General features: G+C 35.5%; 1 protein-coding gene across 3 annotated transcripts in view; it reads left to right on the forward strand.

The window, feature by feature from the left end:
* Nucleotides 1-20,250, forward strand: part of PDE10A (phosphodiesterase 10A) — a 136,641-nt gene that overhangs the window by 66,991 nt on the left and 49,400 nt on the right. For all 3 annotated transcript variants that reach the window (XM_087718197.1, XM_087718198.1, XM_087718199.1), the window contains exons 3-5: nucleotides 11,880-11,908; nucleotides 13,396-13,516; nucleotides 16,987-17,036. In XM_087718197.1, the coding sequence (XP_087574323.1) occupies nucleotides 11,880-11,908; nucleotides 13,396-13,516; nucleotides 16,987-17,036 (200 nt within the window). The remainder of the gene's footprint in view (nucleotides 1-11,879; nucleotides 11,909-13,395; nucleotides 13,517-16,986; nucleotides 17,037-20,250) is intronic.

Raw genomic sequence — 20,250 nt, forward strand, 5'->3', positions numbered from 1 at the left:
TTTTATTATTTCAGCTTTCATTATGAAAATAAATTCATTATACATTTAGTTTTTATTTGCAAAAGTATATTTTCTCTTTTAATATAATACATCAATTCTTACATTATATTGTTAATACAAGATAATATGTACATTAGTAATAGAAAAAGGCACAGGATGAGAAGACAGACAAATTAGCTTAAATCAATTTCACCAGTTTCTCATTTTTCCATGAGTTTCAAAGTTAGCTTTATTGCATTTTGGTATGAAATTGTAGTTTTTAAAAATGTTCATATAATTGTATTGAGTTTTTATGCACATATCAGTTCTTTCTAATGTGCCATTTTCTAAATATCAATAATTATATGAATTTTAATCCAAAATGCAAAGTTTGGAAATGTGTTCACAGTTGCATTTTAGTTCATATACATTCCAAATAAAAATGAAGTTGAATGAAGCATATAGACTCAGTGGTACCTATCTGAACTGTGGATTGTTCATCCAGATGAAATGAGCATGACATACAAGTTAGAAAACTGTCGTTGCTTCCTTCATGTTTCCTAAATGCATTGTGGTTCTTTCAGTATGCTGATTGATTAACATTCCATTTTAATTAATCAAAGCCTTAAAGTTCAGCCTGTTATACATACAATAGTTTGCTTGCCTATGGTATTTAATGAGTCAGAAGAGTTCTGTTTTTCCAGTGATTACTGGCGAGAACATAGTTGTGTGAAGTGTTGTCTTTTGATAAATTTTCAACAATAACAACACAGAGAGGAAAAGCTTTCCCTCAAATCTTAGGCCAAGCCAGATCTTCTTCCTTAATAGAAAGCATTAGATAGTTTGGCAAGGTTTGTTATCTGATGCCATGATTCCATTTGAATTCTATTTAGTGACTTTTTTTCATTCATAAGAGAAAGGGCCATCGTTTCAAGTAAGTTCTCAAACCATGCATGATTACTGCATGCACCCATTCCTAAGCAAGATGACACCAAACAATAACAAACATTTTTCTCTTGATTCCATATAATACACACAAAAGGTTAGATTGATTCAAAAGAGGTTAGAGAGGACTGTCACTCTTGGCACCCCCTCTCCACCCCAATTCATTTAGAAGCTGAAGGCAACATATATTTTTTCCTCAAAACACGTTTTTACGGCTGTGAGTAGACTTGAACCTGAGATCCCCTTGTCCAGTCCAGCACATTAACCAGTATGCATCACTTTGTCCCTTTTGGGGCACGCAAGGTAACGTGATCTTGCTGGTTGTTTATACAAAACTCTTACTTTCCTCACAGCCTTGTCTGGGAAGCAAGATATAGCAGTCCCTCTCCTTGATGGTGGTTTGAATGCCAGCATTCTTCCTCTAATTTCTTGGCCTGCTTCTTTCCACTGGCCTTTAACATGGGGAAGATTTAGAAATACTATTAAATAAGCAAATAATGGCACCAGAATTCTGTGATACCTTTTCCAGTTTTCTATTCATTCTAATTTCAAAAATATTATTTATATTATTCCAGCCAATTTTTTTTCCCTTCAGTGTTTTGGCTAAACAGAGAAAGCATGTATAAGAAATACTACTCTGTATGTGTTTTTCTGACTAAGCAGTTCCCTTTTCTTTTGTAAGGTATATGTCTAGTAGGCAGGAAGAACAAAATAGTGGTAGTAAGGCTATTAAGAATATGTTCACAGTACTATGGGTGAATTCAGAAGTAAAAATTGAAGAAGAGATTGAGATTTGAGATTTGTTTTATTTATATGCTGCCCTTTTCCGGGAGGGACTCAGGGCGGCGAACAACTCAAAGGGGGGAAAGGGAACATAGAACACAATACAAGTAGTTAAAATAGCCAAGAATCACACAGCCACACAGGTCGAGAGGGGAGGGGAACTCGTCAACCCCAGGCCTGCCGGCACAGCCAGGTTTTGACGGCTTTCCGGAAGGCCTGGAGAGAGGTGAGAAAGGAGCGGTCTGCTTATCACTGGAATATGAGCAGAATTAACTTCTTTATTCTGACATTTAAGATACCTGTTGGAATTCACTGACATAAAAATGTTTTGGCCCCTTTCCATAAACCCCTATTTTCTTTAAAAAATATTATTTTTAATAGGTGGTGTAACTTTCAAACTCCCTCGTTTTTAAAAGCTGCCTGAGTAGCTGCTTTGAGTGTTTTCTTAGTTTAATTTTTTAAACACTATTTTGTATTTCACTTGGTTTTTATTTATTTACAGTCATCTGCTTTCAGAACTTTATCCAACACATGATGATAAGTATTTCTATTCATTTAGACATATCTAACAGGAGAGACGAATGTTTATAAAGGCACCAAAACAAAACCACTTAAAATAAATCTTATCTTTTCCTCAGAAAGGCTTGGTCTCAGATCAAGAAGTTATTCATAAAGGAAGTGGTTGGACATCACTGGGAATAAAAATCTTTATTGAATTGAAATTAGGGAGCATTTCCTACTGTTAACAACCCCTCTTCTCTCTAGCAAGAGAACTGATCATTTTGGCAGACAACAAGCAATCTGAGCAACTGACTTTTAGCTGACTCATAGTTTCCTACTATATTTCACAGTGGCAAGTCTAGTTGTATGCTGGATCTCATAGGAGAGGATTTGCTGCAAACCCCTACGTGGCTTTTGCATTTAGTTATTCATAATGAATATTTCAGAGACTGTCTTTGCTAGAGATATGATTGTCCCCATATGTGTGTATGTGGGAGGGGGAGGTATTTAAAAAACACTACAAAGCTGAAAGTTTAAGAGTTTTAGAGTTTCATACTATAGGAAACAATTTTTCTTAGAATTTATTGTGTATTCCTTTTCTTTTTTCTTTTTGCTAAATCTAAGTTAAAATCTTTAAAAGTTAGACCCAAGTGAATGAAAACTGTCCATATGTATTTATTCCATCTGTATATCACCATATTTCTCTCCATACTCCATTAAAACAAGACCCAAGGTGAAAAATTCAAATATTCATTTGAACAATCCATGAAAATGATTTTGCTGAGTATGATGGTCCCCTACAATGAATAATTTCTCAGAAGTCCATATTCTTCTTTCAGACACTTTCTGTTCTCAGGATTGGAACTGTAAAGAATTCTTGCTTAATTTATAGAATGACATCACACCTATCTGAGAACCATTGCACTGCATGTTGTAACCCCTGAGTGTCAAACTCGTGGCATCATGTCATCACATGATGTATTCTGACTTTTTTCCCCTTCATTAAAATGGGGGTGGGAGTGGCCAGTGCGTGACATATCTGGGCCACAGACCACGAGCTTGACACCCCTATTCTAACCAATCATTGTAGAGATCCCTATAAGATAGTCATAGAATTCTCTCGTCTGCTGTCATCATTGTCCTTCCTCATCTTCTTCTTCCATCATGTTGTCTTTCTTCTAAAAACAATCTTGTATTCAGAAGAGGCAGCCATAGCCAAAAAGGGAACAAATTAAGGTTCTAGGATGTAGGAGACAGTTTTTGCTGGTTAAGGACTATCCTTAATAGATTTGAGTGAATGAAGGCTGCAATGGGTAAAGTTGTCTCATTCTGATGTACAGAGATTTGAGGAAAGAAACTATTTTAACTAGTTAAGCCTAATTTAAAATTGGTTTATGTACTGTTCCATTTGAGAATGATAGGAAGTCACGCTACCAATTTTCAGCAACTGAGGGATTCATCTGAAACCTCAGGTTAGCCTACTTCTACTCTAAGCTTTTGCAATTCATCTCTGGTCTCTATCCATTTGGGCAGAATTGTTTCTATATGTCTAATTATTCCTTATAAAAGAAAAGAAATAAAGCTCAAAAATTGTCATGGTATTTTCCCCTTTTCAAATAACATACATAGCTACATAGAAAAATAGGCTACCCTGTACAGTTATTCCTCTGTAGGATCTGCAAATGGTCATCAGTATAGGAGATTATTGTGGCTGATTAAATATAATTTGAAAAGCTGAACTATTTGTTAACATTTAAAAATAAATAGAAGTCCATCAGCATAAATACCTCACAGTGAATATATTAATCTTCATTGCATTTTAAGTCATTTATTTATCTAATTTTTATTATCCCGCCTTGATCATTTTTATAAATAACTCAAGGCAGCAACTTGGCTATAAGAGCCAAGGTGGCGCAGTGGTTAAATGCAGCACTGCAGGCTACTGCTAGATCAGCAGGTCAGAGGTTCAAATCTCACCGGCTCAGGGTTGACTCAGCCTTCCATCCTTCCGAGGTGGGTAAAATGAGGACCCAGATTGTTGGGGGCAATATGCTGACTCTCTGTAAACCGCTTAGAGAGGCCTGAAAGGCCTATGAAGCGGTATATAAGTCTACTGCTATTGCTATTGCTATTGCTATACATAACACTCCTTCTTCCTCCCATTTTTAGCAACAACAACAATATATTTACCTAATCACCCTATGTTTAATTCTAACATTTCACTGCTATTCAAATTTTTATACTTATATTTTATACTTAAATTTATATACTTATATTTAGTAGTACCGTCATTCAAAATCTAATTTTCCAATTCTTCATATCTAATAATATTAAGATATTATGTATAATATATAAGAATGATATTTAAATGATTGTGATTGGTACTAAAACTGTATATGGAGATACTGAACAAGGGAAGAATGACAGCAAGCAGGTTTAGAAATGAAGGGTGATAATAAAAGGCATGTTTAAATAATATGAAATAATGGAAATGATATGTAATATTTAGGCAGAATAAGATGTATACTGAAATGTATGATACCCAGATACAACACCATTCACACATTGAGATGTATAAAGAATAAAAATAAAATAAAAAATTGTTTAAAAAAAGGAATTCTAAAAATTGAAGATCTTGTTAGAAAGCCTTAATAAGTAGGCTTATTAATCCCATTTTATTTCATACTGAAGAGCATTATTGTTCACCAGGAAATGTTTTCTTCTCTTGTAATTTAAACAACTTGCTTTTGGATTGAAGTACTACTCTGAAACTACACTTATTCATTTACAGTGTTTATCTTTGAAGGAGACTTGAAAAAAATACATTTTTTAACCCAATTACTAGACATTATTTGCAATAATACATTGGCTTTTGGTGAAGGGGTAGTTCTTATGTCCTTATGCATTACATATAACATTTTAGAAATTTAAAATGTTATATGTAATGCATAAGAACATAATTCTACCTTGAGACTGAAATATTCTCATATCTCCAAATAAAGGTTATGTTATTTGGAATCATATAAAAATGTAAAAGACAAGCATAAGTGTATTCCCAAGGGTTCTGCTACAGAATTTTTTACTCGTATTTTGAAAGAATGAGAAAAGAACATCAGCAATTAGACTAGCAGTCAAAGGTAGAAATAGAAACCAATAGACTTTAGTGTATGCGTTAATTGGAATCTGAAGAAATCAGCATTTAGCTTTGGTATTTCAACTACTTATAATACGGAAGCTTTTCTTGAGTACTTTTCTTGAGTACTTTAATTTTAAAAGTTGTTAGAGTTAAGATGGTTTCTTCTGAATTCTGAACTCAACTAAAAATTAAGAAGAGCTTCCTCCCCTTCTGGTATTAAAGGTGAAAGTTTTGCCTATTAATTAAGAAATACTTAAAGACCAGGTAACTTGAGAACTGGTGGAAGAATAAAGGGCACAAAAGTCAGATTTTCCTTTATGGTCAAAGTAGTGATGAAAGTTATTTGTTTACCAGTCCTAAAAATATTGGGGGAGTAGAAGCAATCACAAGCCTTAATGGATTCATCCTTATCTTTCTTTCCCCTCAGTAAGCATTTTTACTATAGGTATGCATTGAGGTACCATAAGATTATATGCAGAGAATAGGTGTAGCCCATAAACATCCTCTATGTGTCCACCCAGCTTTCTGCCCAGTTTCACATGCAATTTACTTAAGACTGTTGAGTCCTGTGAAATTTCATATTATGGTGATTTTCAAAATATTTTAAACTAGAAATTGTCAGCGCATGCATGATGGTGATGGTGAAAGAAACCACAAACTACATAACTTTTAGGGAAAATATAAGCAATGAATGTCCCTCTGAAAGTAGTTAAATTGTAACTCACATTAGTCCTATCTAAATGGTTTATGATGTTGGAAGTTGGAGATGCATTACCTGATTTACATTGGGTGACAGTATTGCTGGACTTGCAAACAAGCTTTCAATAACCGTGTAGCTCATTCTATGGAAGCATTACTTTTTGTAGTGTTTTCATCATAAACCCCGAGCCTGTTCATATATCATCGACAGTGCAAACAATCTTTGAAACAGTGCAAGATGGTGTGAATATGCAGCAAGCAAAGTGAATTCCTCTTCCATGCATTCATTTTTTTAAAAGATTGTATGAAAAATGGTTTATGTTGTGTGGCTTGAGTAGCGGGAGATTTTAGGTACTTCCAGACAAGGTATTTATCATGCAGACAGTCTGCCTCATTATGAATTTTTATAGGGTCCTGGATGACTTGCAGTCTTCCGAGTTTTCCATAGTTTTATAGATAGCACAAACCATTATTAGTAGAAAGAATATAATTACCAACAGATTCCTAGAAAAGAGAAAGAAACATGTTTTTGTAAGTTTTCTTATGTTCACATTTGTCTTGAAGACACTTGAAGGTTTTTTTTCTTTTCAGTGCAATGCTTTTAGTCCCTAGAGTACAATAAATAAAATATGACTTTAGTACAAATGTATGCATGTTGTAGTTACCAGTAGGGTTCCTTCAGAGAGAATGAAAAGTTCCCTTGACGTAAATCTGCTCCATGTTGGATCACTGCTGTCTCCCATGTGGTAACATATCATTTCTACTGCTAATGATCCCCTTACCCTTATTGACGTTAGCAGACAATTCCCAAGGGGTGGTTTCTTTTGTTTCTGTTCTCAGCTGTTCTGAAATGAGAGGCAACTATTCAGTCTTGACTTCACTACAGATGTTAAGGATTGCACTACAGAGTTCAGCAAAAGTCTATTTGTTTTCAGGGTAGTTGAAGAGCACGGAAACAAGAAAGAAATCCCGTAAAACAATGTGTGTTCTATGAAAGATTAATGGTGCAAATAGAAAATTCACAGGGGTCTACTTTAATTGTTCTTCATTTGCTGGTTTATAATTCAGGTCTGTGCTTTTTATTTGGGCAGTTTGCAAAAACAACAACAAAAAGAAAACCTGAATATTTACAGGTAAAAAGTGTGTGTGCGCGTGCACACAGGCACACAAAACTTACAGGGCAAACAAAAAAAGCAGCAGTTTGCCTTCAGTTTGAAACTATTCCAATTTTCTTTTTTTACAATATAGTGAAAACAGACATAGAGATTGTTACAATTTGTTCTTATGTCACTGAGCCAAATCCTTAGAGCTCAGCTGGCCTGTGAAGCACTAGTTCTCAGTAATTTGAAACTCCCATCAGTGTTATTCTAGCCCCTGAAGCCTAATTTCATTCTACAATGCATAATTGTGTAATGTGTAATACGCACAAAGAATGATGTGTCTGTATATGTATGCACATAAAATTCTCTCTATACATGCTATATATTCATTCATATAAACATAGCTGTATTTATTCAGTAGTACTCTACTTATGACCATTCATTAGGTGACCATTCGAAGTTACGACACTTGAAAAAAGTGAATTATGACACACTTACAACCATCACAGCATCCACTGGCCACATAATCAAAGTTTGCAGACATGTATTTATAACAGTTTCAGCATCTTGGGGTCATATGATCACAATTTGCTACCTTCCCAGCTGGCTTCTGGCAAGCAAACTCAATGAGGTAAGCTGGATTCATTTAATGACCATGTGCTTCACTTAATAACCATGGCAAAAAAGTAGTAAAACTGGACGTGACTCACTTAATACAATCGTATTGCTTAGCAATGAAAATTCCAGTCCCAATTGTGTCATACGTCAAGCAGTAACTGTGCATTCAAGAGCCAATGTGATGTAAAGGTTAAAGATCCTGCTCTAAAAGCTGGAATGCTGTCAGTTTTGATCCTTCCTTAGGTATAGAAGCTGGTTTAATTAGCAATAACAATATCACTTAGATTTATAAAGCTTCACACTGCTTTATAGCGCTCTCTAAGTGGTTTACTGAGTCAGCATATTGACCCAAACAGTCTGGGCCCTCATTTTGCCAACCTTAGAAGGATGGAAGTCTGAGTTAACCTTGAGCTGGTGGGGATTGAACTGCTGACAGTCGGCAGAATTAGCCTGCAATACTGCATTCTGACCAACTAAAGAAGTTGCAAAGGAATAATCATGGGAAAGGGGTATTTCCTCACCCTGTTGGTGAACATCTCACAGGCTTCTGGGGGCTATTCGTGGGATAATATGGATTTTGATGTGAGCCAACAAGGCTGTTCTTAAAATCTTCTATCATTATTTCAGAGATGGATATTGAGCAGTTGCCTTTGATATACCAATTTTTGCCAATATTCCTGTGTCTTTTCCACTATGAATTTTGTTAGAGAAAAATTTGATTGAGTATAATATATAGGTTACCTACTGTGCTAGAGAAGAAGATATGTGAATAGCATAATATCACATTTTGAGGAAGGAATTTTAGGAACAGTTAGTGAAATCTAACATTCCTAATGTTATCTTGTGTATTTTAATTACGTGTATTGTGTTTGTATCCCCTTTCCCCTTTTGAGTTGTTTGCCGCCCTGAGTCCCTCCCGGAGAAGGGCGGCATACAAATAAATTAAACCTTAAATCTTAAATCTTAATCATATACTGTTTACTTAAAGAAGGTGAAAGGCAAAATATACTTACCGGTATATATCAGTTGCAGCTAAAATTCCCAAGCAAAGAGTTGAAAAAAAGTTTAAGAAACTCTTAAAAGTATTGGGAATTGATATTTTATGTATTTCAGATCAAAACTATTATCAAACAAAATTTGACTGATTATATACTATCAAGTTGGTATCAACATTTAGTGACCACATTTTCCCCCCAGAATTATCCATCTCCAACTTGATCTCCCAATGATGGATCTATTGCCACTGTAATTTAGTCTATTCATTTGCTTCCATAGAATATCACAAATAATTGTACACAGAATTGTACAATTCTGATTTTATAGGTATAGACATATCACAACATCTGAATATCTTTTCAAGATCTTCATCTCTATCAAGTGCTAACCTGTGGCATGTAGCTTGATTGCTGGAATTCCTAAAAAGCAGAAGGATCTTACCACTTTAGCATCTTCATAGTCACGTGGTCCCATGTTTTTACTGTGCTTCTTGGCTACAATCATTTTATTTGTATGTTTAATGATTAGAAGACAGTAATGTCACCAATATAGTACAGATTATTGATGTTCCTTCAGTTTTAAGTTCTTGCTCATTGTCTTTTAGTCCAGCTTTCAATAATATACACTGTGCTTTGTCTCTTGCATATATTATATGCTTTGTGACACTTTATTGAGGTGGAACCAATCTGTTTTACAATATTGTATCTGCAGCATTTTGATCTGTGTGTAGAGTTTGCATGAGGACAATGAAATGAAGCAGTGGAAATGTGAGAGTTAAGTCAGAAAACAGTACAGAAAAAAAAATTAGGGACTGGGTTTCTTGTTTAGTGTACTGCATTTCAATTAAGCACTATGTGGGCAAACCTCTGAGTCACAATGTATTTGTTGTGTTTGTAGGAAAAAAACACACTTTTCATTTTATATATACCACAAACCTCTTTCTAATGCACAGAAACAGTGCAAGTATTTTCATTTGGCTGTTTTCCTATAAAACTCAAAAGACAAAGAAAGCAACATAACCTACGGACTTGGCAACCAGTCTCAACAGCATGACAACATTATCTGTAATGCATACACAGTGCAGAATTTTGCATTTGCTGTCTGCCTGAAATAGGAAAACACAACACATTCAGTACAATATTACATTACAACCCATGAACTCTTTAGTTTTTCACATTCTTGGTATTTTTTATTCTAGATATACTAGACATTATGAAATATTATTATAAGAATTCAGAGTATATTTATGCAAAAAACTGTGTTATTTCCTGGAATATATAATTCAGTTTTTAATCCTTGGTTACAGATATATGCATGAAATGCAAAACAAAATTTCTTTTGTTTATCTTAGGCAGTCATAGAGTCTATCATAGTGAATAATTGAAAATCCACAAACTTCTTAGTGAGCTTATGGTATGAATTTGACTTTTTCTACCAATATCCAGAAGAAAATTATCTTGTGTACCTCACTCAAATATCTTACATTTGTCAAGTCTGGACATTACTTGAAGAGAAATATGAGCTGATAGGTTGATTATATTATACTCTAAATTGTTAGAATGTTGGTAGCAATTATTACTGTTCAAATAAATCTCTAAATGCTATACATGATGTGCAATTAATATTCACTTTGTGATTACTGCACTCAGAAAAAAGGAAGGTGAATTGTAATGTTAAAACTTCTTTTCATCTGAATATTCTGCTATATTGAATCCAAATGAAATCATGAAATTTCTCAAATGTTTTCAAAAGGATCAGAATTATTTTAAACTAGAGCTATAAAATAGTCAATGGAACTAAAAAAGTGGATCGAAAAATTGGACAGACAATTGAGAAACAAATGTTTTAACGACCATGAAAGAAACATGAGCAGAACTGACTGCTCATCCAGTTTGGTTCAGCATTCCTTATTAGTGTAATGCCAGGAAGAAAAGTTTTATTTATTTTATTCCATATTAATACTTTTCGAAGGAAATAAGAGTCTCAGTTCACAATATTGCTATACAGGTAGCAATATTTGGTATAGGTAGCCCTTCAGCTGCTGTGTCTCTAATTTCTTGAAGTGCTTTATACGTTAGAATCAGGATTTTGAAATGGATCAGGAAGAGATTTGAGACACATAATAGTATTGTAATACGGTATAATTGCAATTCCTTGTTTCTTTAAGTATACACATCCTGTGCAGCAAAGATGTCGTTAACCCATATTCACAGACAGATGGCTATCCAATTACAATTACAATAGCAGAGTTGGAAGGGACCTTGGAGGTCTTCTAGTCCAACCCCCTGCCTCGGCAGGAAACTCCTTCAGAAATACCATTTCTATGTCATAGTCTGGATCAAATGATTCATTCCAATATGGTTCAAAAGAGACCGAAAGAGAGAAGCGTGAATTTATGAGAAAATACATCTTTAGTGCACTACACAATACAAATGTGACTTCGGTTTGTAGCTTTTATATGGTTTTGTCTGTAGTCTAGTGGACATTGAATCAGATAGCACCACAACCTGAGAGGAATGCAAATTTTATATATATGTGTGATTACTTGTCTGGTAAAGTGGGGTGATGAAGCGTTGCAACTGTTTCATATGCTTCTGCCTCTGCTTCTTATAGCCAGCATATCATGTGTACTAATTATGATCAACATTTAAATGATAATCTTTCTTAAAACTTACTTTTAAACACTATTAATAAACTACTGTCTCTTCTCTTCAAAAGAAATGCCGATATTTTTATTAGAATGCTAAGAGAACAACTCAGTAGGATGTGCAGTTATAATAGTTTCTAAGTATCTTTAGTCATGTTAAACTGGTTCAGACTGGATATTTTAAGGATCTGACAGCTACTTGACATACGTGAAGGAGTATGCTGCATAATAAATTAGATTTAACAATTAATTGAATAGATTTTTATTCTTTAGTTAATGTTATAATGTAAAGGAACATGTGCAATTAAAATAGAAGCTGAAAATCTTCTGTTTCAATTTTTGTTAAATATGGGAAGTGTCAGAATAATTGCGCAACTATGATTTTTTTAAAAATAGAAACTGGTTCTTTTCCTATTTTCTGAAAGGATTTGAAATGTATTAAGAGTATCCATTTATTTTCTTCCTTTTCCAACAGATATTTCAGTTCCTAAGCATGTAAGCAGGGTAAGTATTATAGCATTATGCCTCAGTTCTCATTAAGTGACTGATTGTTAGCTGAGAACTGCCCATACATTTGGAAACCTTTAAGTCAATTTAAATGTCTTTGTTGTACTTGATAATGGTTTGCATATCATTCCCAAACAAAAAAATACTTTTACCCAATTTTGCATAATTTACCCATGTTTGGAAATTACAGATTACATGATCTCGTTCAATAGCTAAAGGCACACAACTTTCCAAAGCTCCTGGAAACAATTATGGTGCTAAAAGGATTGGCTTTGGGCTATTCGTCTCTTACCATTTTATGTGCAGAACAGTAGCAGAATAGAGATGGAAAGTAGACAGCCAGGTGGCCCTTTCTCAATTCTGTATTAGGAAGAAAACAACTTGTTGGATAGAGATGATGTATCCAACATGATCAGTTTCAGGATCCAACCTGGGTTGGTCACTGTAACCAGAGATTTTCCTTCCAAACTTTTGGACTCATGCTGGAGCCCATCTTCAGGGAACTTCTCTCTAGCTTAGAGATATGTTTTCTGAAGATGGGCTCAGCTCAAATCTGAAAGCTTGAAAGAGAAAACCTCTGACGCCACTAACCAACCCAGATTGGATCCTGCAGCATTGTCTGGGGACATGTATATTTGTTTTCATTTGTGATTATCATTTCCTTTTTATTTTCTATGGAATAAAGTAGGAATCACTACATTAACCTATCAACATTTCCAAAATATAATAATTATATATTTTTAGAAATATAGGAAGTTGCCTTAAATCAAATAAACATTTCAGTGAGTTCAGTACAGCATTATTTACTTAATTGGCATAACTTTGTTAGAAAATTGTTTTGCCTTGCTTTGCTCTCTGATACTGAGAATTGAATCTGGAACAATTTGTATGCAGCACATTCAATAATGACTAACTTGTACAGTTGATTTCAGTATGAAAAAAAATGATTTAACCTGGATCTAATCTATAGGAAATTGATATTGATAAACTGATATTGATAAACTGAAAAATAGGGTCTCGTGATTAATTTTTCTGTTTTGTCTAAGCCAGGGGTGTCAAACTCAAGGGGTTGGATCCGGCCTATGGGGTGCTGAAATCTGGCCCCCGGGGCTGCCCTGGAAACAGCAAAGGACTGGCCCGCAGTGCCTCTGCCAGTGACTGGCAGAGGGTTGCAGAAGGCTGTTGCAGCTGAAAACGGAGCTCAGGAATCCATTTTCTCTGGCAGAGCGTTCAGGCCACCACAGGTGCCCCTGACATAAGTGATGTCAAACTGTCCATGCCCACCCTGGCGATGCCTACTCTGCTTCCCCAAGGTCAAACACAATCCTGATGTGACCCTCAATGAAATTAAGTTTGACATCCTTGGTCTAATCATTCAATGTTTTCTCAGGGAAACTTTTCATTTATAAAATAACTTTTTCTCATAAATGCCACATAATTATTTATTCATAAGATATTTTGAAATGTATCCTTATTTCCAATAGTACCAAAATCCCGATATGGAAGGAATGGTGTACGACCTGAACAGCCATTTAGAGAAACGGATGGATATAACAGGGAACAATCAACTGCTCTTGTATGAATTGAGCACCATCATTCAAATAGGTAGGAAAATATGTTTTATATTTGGAACAAAAATCTATGCATCAGTTTGAGGAAGTGTCAGTTCATAGAATATCATCACAAAGTTTCACCTATGGGGAAAACTATTAATAGGCCTAGAGTCAATGGTACTGAAAATTACTAAGAAATCCATGAGACCAAGGACCATTGCAGCATCCCCCATTCTGAGGTTCCCTGTGGTGAGAGCCGCTGTAGAGAACTCTAGGGCCAACAGGAAATGATCTTTCCATGGCAGGGACTGACGTTAATGTCCCCCCCACTCAGGAGTGAAATCCAGCAGGTTCTGGAAAACTGGTAGTGGAAATTTTGAATAGTTCAAAGAACTGGTAGCAGAAATTTTGAGTAGCTCGGCAAACTGGCAAATGCCACCTCTGGCTGGTCCCAGAGGGGGGAGGGAATGGAGATTTTGCAGTATCCTTCCCCTGCCACACCCAACAAACCACACCTACCAAGTCACACCATGCCACCAAGCCACACCCACAGAACTGGTAGTAAAAAAAAATAATTTCGCCACTGCCCCCACTCCAGATCATGATGTTACTGCCCCAAGGCAAACACCAGATATATTGTGTGACCCTTGTGTGAGTTGGGCCATGAATAAGTTGGACCAGGTCCATGGCTATTGTGGTGTACATAAACAGCTGTCTGACTCAGATCCCAAGCCCAGAGATGTTGTAGAAAAATATAGGACACGCAAGCCAGCTCTTCAGGGAAGGAATAGTTTATTGCGCAGGTCCAGAGACAAAGGCTGAACCCCAAATGACATCAGGAAATTCTTTTTTATAGTCCTTAGCTTTTAGCTAAACCACCTGATAGATTTTGGATACACCCCCAAGATGGAGGTAATAATGCATAGTCAGCTAACAGCCAACATAGCATACATTTGAGGAAGTAAGTTGTGTCCTTTCAGACAGTTTTTACAGTCAAGCCAGCAGATATATTAAAATAGAGACTTTTGCTATAGCAGCTTTTATGTGCAGACTTCCTAAAAGCAAACATTTGCAATTTCTATATATGAACAGCTAAAGCGTAATATCATGAGACCCTAATTTGGTTCAGGCTTGAGGCCTACTCTGGTTCAGCCTGCTCTCTCAGAGATGGCAGTTTAAGCCTGGGGAACTCAGATACAGCATCCAGGAACACAGGCAGGGATGCAACTACACTGCAGGGAGGAGGTAAGTCAGCAGCAATCCACACTGATCCCTAAGGCCCAGCCTCACAAAGAGGTCTCCTGGCTGGTGATATCTGGGACAGGGCCCTTGGAGGCCCATCAGGAGCTCATGAGTAAAAAAAAACAGTCATACACCTATCTCTGCCCTGGCGTTGTGGTTAATGCCAGATTCAGGATACAAACCAGGTCAGCTGTCTCACCCACTAACAAATTGTAGATGAGGTGAGCTTTATTATAGATCACCCTGGCATTACGGTAAGCAGTAGCAGCTAGAAAACAGATCCAACTAAACTTTGGAAACCAGTTCCTGGAGTTAATAACAGGTGGCCTGAATGTGGTACTGGTATAAAATTGGAGTTCCCTTCTTCGAGAATGACTCTCCCCAGTCTCCAGCTATATTTACCTATGCCCACCACCATCACCATGTCCTCCTGTACCATTTCTCCTCACCAACATCTATCCTAACCAATTTAGACATAAAGACTCTGCCTAGGTTCTGGTGCCTCTGTAGCAGATTTGCCACCTCCATTTGAGCAATTTCTCCATCCCAGCACTGCACTCAAGCCCTCCTTCAAACAACACTCCAGGACCCCGAGCCAAACTTTACTGGTTACTGTGGATGTTTTAATCGGTAATCATTTTCTCAGAATAATACAGGTAGTTCTCGACCTACATCAGTTCATTTAGTGACTATTTAAAGTTACAGTGGCACTGAAAAAGGTGACTTAGGACTGTTTTCACACATACGACCATTGCAGCTTCCCTATGGTCAAATTGAGACACTTGGCAACGGACTCATCTTTATGACATCTGTAGTATCCCAGGGTCATGTGATCACCGTTTGCCATCTCGTGACAAGCAAATTCAATGGGAAACTCAGATTCGCTTAACAACCATGTTAAGTAACTTAACAACTATAGCACTATAACAAGAAAGATCATAAAATAGGGACTCACTTAACAAATGTTCCACTTAGCAATATAAATTTTGGGCTCAATTAAGGTCATAAGTTGAGGACTACTTGTGTAATGTTTTATATTTATTGTGGATGTTTTATTATTTATAGTGTTATATGAATCAAGAATGATTTTAATACTTAAAGCCATCATGGGATGAATGGAATTGATGACATACAAGTTTATGAATCATTTCAATGAATAAAAAAGTTAAAAGGAATTAAAGATACTGCATCTTATTATATTGTATAATCATAAAATCATTTTTATTTTCTTAATTTGGTACAAGCTGCTATACAATTTAATAGACTAATTGGAGGAATAGGATTCAGTTACATACAGAATCACATAATAATGATAATTTGCCTGATTGGTGCAGGGATGACATTTAATAAATGCCACATATTATGTTATATTAAATTATTGGCATCAATTTATATAATTTGTGTAATTATATAATTACAGTACATAAATGAATTGGGGCAAAGAATTGTGTACAAAGTTCAATGCATTCAGTTTTATTAAACTGTAGTGAAAAAAAGTATATTTGTGAAAATATAAATTTAATTTTTGACATAATCAATAGTTAGTTTGTATTTATCCTTTATATGTAGGAATCAGATGGTTTTAGATGAATATTTCCTATTTTCCCTTATCTTTCCATTTTAGACACATTTCAGTGCAGTATTGGTTATTAGATACTGTTGTTAAGAAATGGATGTTGTGCATTTATTCACTGCGTCTGTTTCCTGAGCGATTACATCAGAATTAAGATTTCATTATTGATTATACTAATGAGGTAGCAATGACTTCTGGATCCAATGAAGCTGGAATTCAAAGCAGGAAATGAGCTGCAAGTTATTAACAGGAAGTAATTGGGTAAACATGTCTGGGAGCAACAAATCTGATTGGAAAACATTTTTCTTAAGTTGCTCTACCTCTTTTGTGTAGTACAGAATATATGACTTGTATTTTTCAGTTTTAGTGAATAAATTATTTAATTAGTAAAATATGTCAATATTTTAGCTTACATAGCTTTGAACATTTATTTTGTTTATAACAGTAACTGTTTCTCTTTAACAAACTTTTTGTGTAATTCCATCAACAACTTATTTTATTTAAGCATTGATATTGATATTGATATTCAAATTTCATGGAATATATGAATGCAGGATTCTTTTTTTTTTTGTTACTCAGTTCTTTGTGTATAATGCTTTACATAGTGGCTTAATATTTAAAATATATACTTGTGCTAATAGGAAAGCCCTCTGTTCCAAAATAGAACATACATCATTTTTAATTTTTTGAAATGATTGTTTTGGCAGCTACAAAGGCTGATGGATTTGCACTGTATTTCCTGGGAGAATGCAATAATGTAAGTATAAATTTGGAAAACTGTAATTTATAGAAATAAACTTTCCAGGGTGTTTTGTGTAATGTATTGCATGAAGTTTCACAGAGGATAACTATTCTAGGCCACTTAGTTTCGTAAATGTAGTTCATGAATCAAACTATTGAAACAGTTTTCTTCTTTGTACACTTTTCAAACATCCTCTGCAATGATTTCTTTTTAAAATTTACCAAATTGTCATATTAAATCAATCTTTATTGCAGATGCACCTTGTTGGAAACTTACTTCTAGCCCTGGATCTAAAAGCAGCGTATGCATTGTAAGCACTGAGATTCAGTACTGATAGGTTATAGTTTGTAGTCTAACAAATAGTGTGGCCTCTTTTATCTCTTCTGTTATGCAAGACTTGGGCTAAATCACTCCCTGCTCAATGAGGAATCCAACTAAAGTATCTCCATCTCATGTTTGTTGTTGTTTTTTAGCTTCTGCAGGAATGTATCTCGGGAAGGACATGCTCTGTTTCAGGGGTCTCCAGTCTTGGCAACTTTAAGACTTGTGGATTTCAATTCCCAGAGTTCCTCAGCCAGCAATTGAAGTCCACAAGTCTTAAAATTGCCAAGGTTGGAGACCTCTCCTCTGTTTGACTGAGTAATTGGCTCCGTTGCCAAACTGTTGTTGCTGTTCTGAAGTTGTATTTAATATTTACTTGAAATCTGCCTTCCTCTAAATTTAATTCTTCTCAAATTCTCTGTCCTCTGCACTGGAGCAATAGAGATGGATTCTATCCTTTAAAAAGCAGTCTTTTAGTTTTTTTAATTTATTGAAACAAAAATAGCTATGCTATCTATTTCATTACCATATTTCACTGTCAAACCAGAAACATATAGTCAAAAATATACACATATTTATCATATGGAAGTCCTAACACCATTAGCACCCATATGTTATACTCATAGCATTCAGATACCCCAGACATCTTAATACCTTCTTAAAGGTGATGAGGTATCCCAAGAAATAAGGCAAGTTATGAGGGCAGCCACCAAGAAGGATTATTGAGGCCACTAACCCTTTAATTCACATAAGATGGGGAAATTTAGCAGGAATGGATTGTATCATTCACCACAACTCCTAATCGTCTTTATTGCTTTTGTTCCTTTTAAACGTTATTGTATACCAGCCAGAGTCCTCTCTGAGAGAGATGGGCAAATGTCATTGTGTTCATATTCCTTTAAAAAAGCTGAAAATAAGAAAGAAGACTATATAAATCCATACCTCGTATTTAGTTGACACAAGATCTTTATTCTGAAATAGATAATAAGGAAGCACAAATACATCTTCATGCTTTGTGTATATACATGGGTAAATATTAGTTGACTTTTTGCACAAGACAGTGCCACCTAGAGATTTTCAGTATTTATAGGATAGAATTGCAAATAACAGGGATTGTTAATATTTCTGGTGAATAAAATCAAAAGAACTAAGTGGAATTTCATAGGGCCAACGTTCCTTTTGGGCATCTTCTTTCAAATAGATCCCCCATTTACCCCTAAAAAATCTCTTCACAGAGTCAAGGCCATCTTTAGAATTTTGTTTGATGGTTCCCATGTGAGGGAGAAAGTTCCAAATTCCTTGAGATTGGGTTTAATGAACCCAATTTGTCGATGCAAATCATCTTTGGATCAAGTTAGAATCTGTTGTTTGTCTGCTAGAGCTTGCTTGGTATCAGCTAAACATATCATTTGTTTTAGGTGAACTAAAATTCACTGTTTCTTACTTCAAGACACATAAGCATTTATGTACAGTGCAAACTTTCTCATAAGCCTTATTAACAGATATTGCCAATATACAAGCTTAATATTAAACTCTTATGATGTTTTATTCATGATAATACATAGACTATCAGGCTGGGCTCATACATTATTTATTTATTTATTTATAGGCCGCCCAATCATGGAGGACTCCGGGCGGCTTACAAAACAAGAAGGATAATTAATAAAAAATAAAAAAGAACAATTTAAAAAAACATCTCCCATACACCCAATCTGATTGGGGCTGGACCTCAGAAATGAGGTCAACAGCCCCAGGCCTGCCGAAATAGCCAGGTTTTAACAGCTTTTCGGAAGGCCATGAGAGTGGGCAAGGTCCGGATCTCTGGGGGTAGTTCATTCTTATCTCAGGCATACAATCTACATCTTTTTGAGAAAAAGAGATACATGTGTTGGGTCATATAAAGATTCAGCTTTTCCATAAGCTCTTTCTTTTTGCTGGATACAGAGAAGTTCTGAACCTTTTAGAAAAAGCAGAAGTTGTATGCCAAAATTAAGGAAAGGAGATGATGTTTATTCTCTATCAAAGGCCAGGAGGACCTGAATGTTGCAGTCACATAGATCTATGTTATATAACCAGAAGGTTGCATTATGCATTTCTCCCCCAATTTTTGTAGAGAATCTAGCTTTGACTTTGAGAAGAAAGTGGGAGAGTATCTCTCACATACATCAGAATCAGGGAGAAGATGTGGAGTAAGACAAAGATAGGTAGAGGAAGTATCAAACAGTTTCCCTAAAGCAGATCCCTATTGTGTAGACACAGAGGACTTTGGGTAGAGAAGTTGGAGACTTCTACTTTTCACCTCAGAAGTTCAGCTAGGCTTTCCCTACATAATCTCATGGTAGTCAATATTGCAGGATCTTATCAAGGTTGGTTACCAGGACCAGAGGTTTGGCTTTCTGATTTAGGTGTTGTGCTAGAGCCCATCCTCCAGGAACTTCTCTCTCACCACACATTCTGGCACACATATTTGCCTTCATTCATAATCAATACTGCATTAAAGTATCACTTTCCTGACATGATTAATTACTTTTCATTTCACTAGAACTATTTTACTTATATTGAATTATTTGGAACTGTCAGTCTACTTCTGTTCAATACTTTTATGCATTGGCAATGAAACCTCTTTTCAATTATTCTTATAGACAAGCCTAGTAAATATAGAATTACATAAATTATAAAACACTGTGAATTAATTGTGCTTATGTGTTTAACTTATCCCCATAGACTTGAATCTTTGAAATGTTTTGTTACTTAAACTAAGAGTATTGGTGACAAAGGGAGTGAGGCAGCATGCTTTTCTGAGAGAATACTCCATATTGGGTGATGCTACCATGAAGACTACTCTTGGCCATTAGGCTGTGACCCAAACTCATAATTAGGACTTACAAGCAAGATCTATTTTTCCTAT

This window comes from Thamnophis sirtalis, unplaced genomic scaffold, assembly GCF_051295495.1.
Source record: "Thamnophis sirtalis isolate CommonGarterSnake01/CBP01778 unplaced genomic scaffold, rThaSir2_p1.2 scaffold_6, whole genome shotgun sequence".
NCBI lineage: Eukaryota > Metazoa > Chordata > Lepidosauria > Squamata > Natricidae > Thamnophis > Thamnophis sirtalis.